At 38.3% G+C, this 9,424-nt stretch overlaps 1 protein-coding gene across 1 annotated transcript; it reads right to left on the minus strand.

The window, feature by feature from the left end:
- Positions 1 to 177: 177 nt before the first annotated feature.
- On the minus strand, positions 178 to 4,560 carry rhbdd2 (rhomboid domain containing 2). The gene is made up of 4 exons (XM_066651344.1): positions 4,245 to 4,560; positions 3,026 to 3,430; positions 2,766 to 2,916; positions 178 to 1,286 (listed from the first exon to the last, which is right to left on the minus strand). The coding sequence occupies exons 1-4, from the start codon at positions 4,423 to 4,425 to the stop codon at positions 890 to 892; spliced, it is 1,134 nt and encodes a 377-aa protein (XP_066507441.1). The 5' UTR covers positions 4,426 to 4,560; the 3' UTR covers positions 178 to 889.
- Between the last annotated feature and the right edge of the window lie 4,864 nt (positions 4,561 to 9,424).

Genomic DNA, 9,424 nt, shown 5'->3' on the forward strand with positions numbered 1-9,424 from the left:
GAAACTCAGGGTTTTTTTTCCAAAGTGTGAATTATCATAATTTATTTATTTACTTATTTGAACAAAGCTTGAATAGCTTTAAATAATATAAACATTACACTATATGTGTTGTTTTGTAGTGTTTCATGCTGTAACCCTTTTTTGAGGAAGTAAAATAGCAATATTGTTTCATGTTTAAGACAAAAAAAGTCACTCTTTGCTTAACTAAGCAAACTTAGCCAAGAAGTTTGTTTAACATTTCTGTTCAAGTTAAACTAATCACTATCCCATTGTACAATAAATAAAAGGACACATCTGTCCAGTTACTCACAGAATAAAAAACTTTTATATAAAATATGATATAAACAGGACTGTTAATATTATTAATACCTCACAACATTCCTGCAAGTCCATGTGTGTGTGTGTGTTGTTATATATATATATATATATATATACATACATATATGCATTGAATAGGGGGCGGCACGGGCGCAGCACGTAGTGTCGCAGTCACACAGCTCCAGGGACCTGGTGGTTGTGGGTTCAATTCCCGCTCCGGGTGACTGTCTGTGAGGAGTTGGTGTGTTCTCCTCCTGGGTTTCCTCCGGGTGCTCTGGTTTCCTCCCACAGTCCAAAAACACATGTTGCAGGTGGATTGGTGACTCAAAAGCGTCCGTAGGTGTGAGTGTGAGAGTGAATGTGTGTGTGTGTGTGTGTGTGTCTGTCTTGCCCTGTGAAGGACTGGCGCCCCCTCCAGGGTGTATTCCCGCCTTGCGCCCAATGATTCCAGGTAGGCTCTGGACCTGTAACTCTGGACGGTTACAGATAATGAATGAATGAATGCATTGAATAGGGCCACAAGGAGTTGAGAAGAGGTGCTTTAGGTTTAAACTGGTCCGGTTTAAATGGCTCAACTGGGCAGCACAGTGGCAGTAGTAAGGGACTCAGGCAGAGGAGCTTGAGCCATTGCTGGATGTGTTGCCTGTGTTTGGTTATTGAAAGTCGGCCCAGTGATATTCACAAAATGGTTGAATTGTGAATGGGCATGAGGAGTGTTTGGAGTCCAGACACTTGATTCCAAATGCTGGTGACTGTGTCCATGAGCATGTCCACAATCTTGCCCATGGCTATATCCGTAGCCATGCCAATGACTGTGTCCATGGCTGGCCCCAAAGCCATGCTGTTGCATGTAGACTGCATATGGCCACCCATCTAAATGGTTATGGAGGCTTTCTGTAGCTTGAAGGGTGAGATTGGGTACTGGAGCATAGGCCTGAACAGGATATGATCCTGGTGGTGGGTTGCATCTGGAACAGGTGAAATATATATTATTGTCCAAATTCTACAACTAATAGACCACAAATGAGAGAATGATAAACTATGTAACAGATATTTCTTAAAGTTCAATATAGACTTTCCTTTTTTTTTTTAATTCATCTCCTTTAACTGCTTCATTATTATTGGGTTTATTATTATTGGGTTTGTAGTGCACAGCCTACACAGCCTACACAGCCTGGAATCACTGAGGACAATGCATAAAGTTTATTACTGTCATTAAGGTGTGTTAAGCTGTCCAAAGACAGGAGTATTAAAAATGTAAATGGCCTTGGAAGAAGCCTGTGTTAGTCTCAGACTCCCAGTTTAGTAGCATCCTGTGGTAGGAAATAAATTGGGCTATGCAGACATATAGTGAAACAATTCAAGAATAATCTCTCTCAACTTATAATAGCAAAGAACTTTGGGACTTCTTCAAGTACAGTACATAATTTCATTAAAATATCTAGAGAATCCAGAGAAATAGCTATATAAAAGCAAGTACTCAGAAACACTTTCCAAAACCACTATCTATGCACACAGTTCGTCACTGCACCCACAGATGCAAGTTAAATCTCAAAAATGCAAGGAAGAAACCATATATAAACAGGATTCAGGAATGCTACCATATTCTCTTGACCTGAACTCTTTTAAGATGGACATTTGTAAAATTATTTTGGAAGTTATGGATGGAAATGATCCTCTGGGTTAAAGAGGAGAGTGACCATATGACTTGTTACACGTGCACAGTTCAAAAGCCAACATCCATGATGGTATAGGGTGAATTAGTGCACATAGATGGGTGACATGCATATATGAGATGACAGCGTTAACTGTGAATGATATATACAGGTGTTGGAGAAATATGTTGCCCAAGTCATTTTCAGGGAATATGTTGCTTTTCTGCATGGATTACAATAGCATGGATTCTTAGTGAAACTATCCAGGTAATAAATAATTACAGGCCTGAAAAACAATTGATATTTTATGTTTACAGTGTTGTTATACACAGTGGTAATGCAACACAGCTGTTCACATGGCACCTTCCCAACTTGTTTGGAATCTGCTGAGGGCATCAAATTAAAAATGGGCAAGTATTTTTCAAAAACCATAAAGTTTCTCTGATTCAAATTGACATATATATATATATATATATTTTTTTTTAATTATTATTTACATTTTGAAATGTTCCATATTTGTATAGTTCTAGTTTAATTATGCCTATAGTGTTTTACTTTGTTTTATAGTTTATAGAACATTTGCCTTAATAGCTTGTGTGTTAGCTAAGGGCTAGCAAAGTAAGAAATTAATTGTATATAGTTACTGCCTATTTACTGTGCAGTGTGCACAAGACGATAAAACTCTGGAATCTTTAATCTAATTTTAATAATTGGCCTATTGGGGCATCCATAGCATTTACAGAAGTGTCAAAACACAAGATATTTAATTAGATACATTTTTAGGTCACTTACATGGCATGTAGAGTCTTTTTTCTCTCCTCAGCAGATGCAGGGACAAACTGCACACCTGCCATCTTCTTCAGTAACCTAAAAGGGATTTTCTTTTCAAGCACACAAGCTCTGGATTCTGACATCTCCAACACTGAAACCCACCCCATGCCATCTGGAAAATGCTCTGGTTAAGGACACACTATGCAATTGCAACTGTGATTAATTAGTCATGATTTAACAATGAAAATTAAGACAAACATATTATCCTGTAAAAAGGATACATATCTCACCTATAATTACAGCCACAGCATTGCAAAGAAACACAGTGTTTGGGATAAAGAATGTGAAGAGAAGCAGAAGAAGCCATGGAAGAGATGCAGTGGGGACATTAACTCCAAGAAGGAGTGCCTTCCGCATGGGGGACCTGATTGTTACTGTACCCAAAATGGCAAGAGAAACAGGAATTAGGCCTGAAACTAAGCTCCTGTTGGGTGGAGAAAACAGCATCAGCTCCAGAAAAACATGCAGTAGGCCAACAAATGTGGAAAGGAGGAATAACTGGTGTAGAAATCGTACTGTGCCAACTCCTTTCTCTAATCCACTGCAGAAGATCACCAGCACAACAACACTGAGGAAGAGGTGTCCCACATCCTTATGGTAAAAGCTGTATATGAGGAGTCTGTGGACTGTGGTAGAAAGGTTTCACATTAAGAGAAAGAATTAATGTTGGCAAACATTAAATATCACATGGGATTTGGGCACAAAAACAACATAGGTAAAGCTGTCATTCTGGTATGATGTTAATAACAGTGGTAATAAGTAAGTAAGCAAGTAGCAAAATGATGCTGATAACAGGGTAAATATCTATGTTTGGAATATTACTGATTAGTATAGCTGTAATGTATGGACTAAGAACAGTTCAATGCTCTGAGTGAATGAAAGCCTTTAGGTAAATATAATTGAGTTTATACAACTTTGATTGATAGCTAAAAGAACCTAATACATTATTTCAATATTCAAAGATTCAAATTTTGACATACAGGTGATAGGAATAATAGAACAAATTATAGTTTAAACCCATTCATCCCCGATCATAGTTTAAACCAATGAAATCAAATTTATCTTTATTAAAACTAAATATTAAAATTGGTTTAAAAAAAACACCCTATGTCCTAAGTTGGCCTAATTTATTTGTTAAAATTAATGTTTGTCTTAAGACGCTCCCATTCTGCAGCAACTACCCAGTAAACAATTAGCCGTTGATTCAACGTTGAAATAACGTAATGACTGCCGTCTAATCAACGTTCTCTTAAGGTTGAAAATGAAAGTTGAAAAGACGTCCAAACACAGACATTGAAAAGACGACTATTAGACGTATTTTGGACGTCAATTGACGTTATTTGGTCCCGAAATAAATTACTTGTATAAAACGTTTTGGTTTCCGCTTATGCATGTTAGTGTAAACAATTTTATACTCTGTAAATTCTGCAAAGCCCTTACCTTGACCATTAAGAATAGAGCTCGACTCTAAGCTCAGTATCTGCTCTGAAATGTGGAGATAACCACTGACAACACAGAGAATAGTGGACACGGCCACTGTAAACATGACTCCACTGGACACCCCAAATTCACCCACCATACGAGAACAACCACCAAGACCTTTACTCAACACGGAGCGCATGTCTACTGCATAACGTTAGTGTACCGAAATATGTTTAAATGAAAACGCGAAACAACAGAGCCAGCCCTTTATTTCAGTTCAGTTCTCAAGCTGAGTCTGTATTTCTACCTAACGTTACTTCCGCATGCGCACGGAAGAACTACAGCTTTGGTCACGTGCGCCAAACTGCGCAGCATTGCGCAGCCCACAGACAAACACGGCCTTGCCTGTTTTGTCAATAACAATTCTGATAAAAAAAAAAAACAAGTCAGATAACATATATCTAGTCTGGTTTTGCTAATTTAGCAATTAAAAAGAGCTAGGAAGACTTGCCGTGGATTATCTTTCCCTGTATATCACTCAAAATGTAAAATTTTTCGCAGCATAGTGGCTTTTTCCCCAGTCACATTTCTGGGTTTTTTTTTTTTTTTTGGAGATGAACCCAGTATTTGTACTGGAGATCTGCAGATGTATTCTGAATAAAACAGCACAGTAAATTCATGCCGCAAGACAGCGCTCTCTCCCACCCTACACCATCCACTATGATTCTCCTAAGTCCATAAACAGTCGCAGTCACACAGCTCCAGGGACCTGGAGGTTGTGGGTTCGATTCCCGCTCCGGCTGACTGTCTGTGAGGAGTTGGTGTGTTCTCTCCGTGTCCACATGGGTTTCCTCTGGGTGCTCCGGTTTCTTCCCACAGTCCAAAGACTCAAAAGTGTCCGTAGTGTGTGTGTCTGTGTTGCCCTGTGAGGGACTGGTGCCCCCTCCGGGGTGTGTTCCCGCCTTGCGCCCAGTGATTCCGGGTGGGCTCTGGACCCACCGCGACCCTGAACTGGATAAGCGGTTACAGATAATGAATGAAAAGTATGAAAGTATGACCCCCACTGACTAGGGATAATGTGCACATGACCACAGATTAGAATTTCGTACATGAGAGTATATTAAATCATCTCATCTACTCCTTAACAGTATCAAACGCAAAAGCCGTATAGCTGAGCTACTACATGGAACTCAAAAACCCACAGGAGGAAAAGAGAATAATACTTTTAAAAAATGAAATAAATACATGAATATAGTGTCATTTGTGATCGTATATTGTTTTAAATACTATATTAGAACCTGACAAATCTCAGTATTTCATTTGAACCCTTGCTAAACACACAAATCATGAAACACACCTGAATAAAGCAGCATCCCAGTAAACAAGGAACGTCCCTGGACGTTCAAAATATGTCTAAAAGTAGTCTGTCCGTCAAGGACATATTTTAAACGTCAGTAGATGTCCAAAATGCGTTTTATACAAGTAATTTATTTCGAGACCAATTAATAACGTCAATGGACGTCCAAAATACGTCTAATAGTCGTCTTTTCAATGTCTGTGTTTGGACGTCTTTTCAACTTTCATTTTCAACCTTAAGAGAACGTTGATTAGACGGCAGGCATTACGTTATTTCAACGTGGAATCAACGGCTAAAAGTTTACTGGGATGGGGCACGTAAGCTCATGCAGCAAAACAGCGCTCTCTCCCACTCTACTGGTAACGCAAAAGATAAAAATTAAAAAACTTTGACTGCGTTATACATACTCACACAGTGTCCGTTATTTTAATAGATTAATACTGCATTTTTCTAGAAGAGCAGAGCATTAGGCCTTATGCATATAGCATCCACTATGCTTCTAATGAACGCGGTGGAACCCCCACTGTATGTACTTACATTAGGAGTAAAACCAATTACAGGTGCTGGTCATAAAATTAGAATATCATGTAAAAGTTGATTTATTTCAGTAATTCCATTCAAAAAGTGAAACTTGTATATTATCTTCATTCATTACACACAGACTGATATATTTCAAGTGTTTATTTCTTTTAATTTGATGATTATAACGGACAACTAATGAAAAGCCCAAATTCAGTATCTCAGAAAATTAGAATATTGTGAAAAGGTAGAATATTTAAGACACCTAGTGCCACACTCTAATCAGCTAATTAACTCAAAACACCTGCAAAGGCCTTTAAATGGCCTCTCAGTCTAGTTCTGTGCTACACGATCACGGTAAAGACTACTGTCTTGACAGTTGTCCAAAAACGACCATTAATACCTTACACAAGCAGGACAAGACACAAAAAGTCATTGCTAAAGAGGCTGGCTGTTCACAGAGCTCTGTGCCCAAGTACGTTCATAGAGAGGCGAAGGGAAGGAAAAGATGTGGTAGAAAAATGTGTACAAGCAATAGGGATAACTGCATCCTGGAGAGGATTGTGAAATCTGCTGGTGTTAGTCCATTGTGTTTTCTGAAGTCCAAGGTCAATGCAGCCATCTACCAGGAAGTTTTAGACCAGTACCTGGTTAAAGGACCATGGTATCCCTGTTCTTAATTGGCCAGCATACACAGCAAATTCACCAGTGTTAAATTAACACTATTAGGTATGGTGGAATGAGATGTAGGAGGTTTGATTTTCTCAGCCTTCACATAATGTTGAGATGCCAGTGGACTTTCTTGGGCCTATGTGTTGAATACATTGCTTATTGGGCTAAAGTCCAAGAGCCTTCAGAAGACTTTTTGGCTTTAGTTTAATAAAACAGACAGTAATATTATAAAAATGAGCATTTAAATAATCAGGCTCCTGGTGAAATCTGGTGACCATATTATAAATTTGCATGTCACACGTTCACAAAGAAGCATGATTAGTTAGTCCACAGCTTACCTTATATGTTCTGTCACTATGTCCTTGGTATGTCTTTGAACTGTAGAGCCTACATGCTCCTCCTGTTAAAGAAACCTATTTAGGATTGTAGGGAGTTGATCCTTGCCTGAAACACAATTATTGGCACGCATTTTACTTGTTCAAAACAGATACGTCATTTGGTCACAAGGACCATTATATTTACATTCCCATCATCTAGAAATACTATCTAAATATAGATTATGCTGTTAAGCTATTATTCCATGAGGCCAAGCATAAAACAAAAAACAAGCTTGGTCCCATTCCATTTTGCTTACATAAGAACAAAGGTGTTTCTGCTCACCACCTACATGTTGGTGTGCACCTGCCTTGATGTCATACATTTCTAGCCACATTTCTGAAATTCTTCTTTTTTTCCTCTGTCTGGGTTCCATCCAGAATTCATAGATAAAAATTGACCTTAAAAAACGAGTTTAATTAAAGACTTATGTTGACATGTTCATACGGTAGATTTTGTGCATTACTTACAAATAAGAAATAATCTGAAGGGTGTATACTTAGACAACAAATAGACAAACAAACCGCTTATCTCTTCCCTTATAGAAAACAACAAAGACAACCCTAGATTCCTTTTTAGCACTGTATCAAATCTAATTGGCAACAAAAAGGAAATCAACCCCATTGTCCCCTCTGATTTCTGTAGCAATGACTTTATGAGGTTTTTTAATGATAAAATTGATTGCATTCGCCTCAAAATCCAAAATCAGTCCAAAGTCACATCGGCTTTTGTTAATGAACCCCCCGCCAGCTCTGAGGTGCACTTAGACTACTTGAATTCTGTCGATGAAAATGACTTGCTTAGTTTAATTAGCTCATCTAAATCAACTTTATGCTTACTGGATCCTGTACCAACACAATTATTTAAACAAATTTTACCTAAAGTCATTAGACCATTGCTCACAATAATAAACTCATCCCTCAACATTGGATATGTACCAAAAACACTAAAACTAGCGGTAATCAAACCAATTATTAAAAAACCCAATCTTGACCCTCTTGTACTCGCAAACTACAGGCCAATATCAAACCTCCCTTTTATTGCTAAGATTCTAGAAAAAGTCGTGTCACAGCAGTTGTGCTCTTATCTACAAAACAATGACATTCATGACATTTTTCAGTCTGGATTTAGACCAAATCACAGCACAGAAATGGCTCTAACAAGAGTAACTAATGACTTACTCCTTTCACATGATAAGGGCTATATCTCTATTCTGGTGCTGCTTGACCTTAGTGCAGCATTTGATACCATAGATCATGTGATGCTTCTTGATAGGCTGGAAAATCTGGTAGGAATAAAAGGATCTGCCCTCTCTTGGTTCAGATCTTATTTATCCAATCATTATCAATTTGTTTATCTGAATAATAAATCATCTAATCATACTTAAGTTAAATACGGTGTTCCACAAGGATCAGTGCTTGGCCCTGTATTGTTCACACTCTACATGCTGCCACTGGGTAGACTAATCCGTAAGCATGGGATTCAATTCCACTGTTATGCTGATGACACACAACTGTATATATCAGCCAAACCTAATGATGTTGCTTGTCTACGTAAAATAACAGAATGTCTAACTGAAATTAAAGACTGGATGATGCAAAATTTTCTCATGTTAAATTCTGATAAAACTGAAGTCTTGTTACTAGGTACAGATACTCAGATACATTCACTGAGAAATGCTGCTATTAATCTTGATAATTCAACAGTAAAACACAATACCATCATTAAAAACTTAGGGGTAGCCTTTGATTCGACTCTCACATTTGATACCCACATATCCAATACAATCAAAACCGCCTTCTTCCACCTACGCAATATTGCCAAAATTCGGCATATTTTATCATTAAAAGATGCAGAGAAACTAGTGCATGCTTTTATAACTTCACGTCTAGACTACTGCAATGCGCTCTTGGCAGGGAGCTCATGCAAAGCATTACACAAGCTTCAGTTAGTTCAAAATGCAGCAGCCAGGGTGCTCACTAGAGCTAGAAAATTCGAACATATCACCCCAGATCTCTCGTCCCTACACTGGCTACCTGTAAAATTTCGCATTGGCTATAAAATACTCCTCTTAGCTTATAAATCTGTAAATAGTTTAGGCCCGCAGTATCTTACTGAACTTCTCATACCTTATTGCCCGTCACGTACACTTCGTTCACAGGATGCCCATCTACTCTTTGTTCCTCGCTTTAAGAAAAACACTGCAGGAGGAAGAGCCTTTTCTCACAAAGCTCCTCAACTCTGGAATAGCCTTCCGGTTTCCTGTTCGGGGCTC

The sequence above is a fragment of the Hoplias malabaricus genome, chromosome 18, assembly GCF_029633855.1.
Source record: "Hoplias malabaricus isolate fHopMal1 chromosome 18, fHopMal1.hap1, whole genome shotgun sequence".
Classification (NCBI taxonomy): domain Eukaryota; kingdom Metazoa; phylum Chordata; class Actinopteri; order Characiformes; family Erythrinidae; genus Hoplias; species Hoplias malabaricus.

What these genes read in the sequence shown, in the direction of transcription:
- rhbdd2 (XM_066651344.1), bottom strand. Translation starts at nt 4,425, where the DNA reads ATGCGCTCCGTGTTGAGTAAAGGTCTTGGTGGTTGTTCTCGTATGGTG. An exon ending in CTCTATTCTTAATGGTCAAG is followed by an intron (nt 3,431 to 4,244) that starts GTAAGGGCTTTG and finishes TTTCTACCACAG; the next exon opens with TCCACAGACTCCTCATATAC. An exon ending in AAAAAGACTCTACATGCCAT is followed by an intron (nt 1,287 to 2,765) that starts GTAAGTGACCTA and finishes CACCTGTTCCAG; the next exon opens with ATGCAACCCACCACCAGGAT.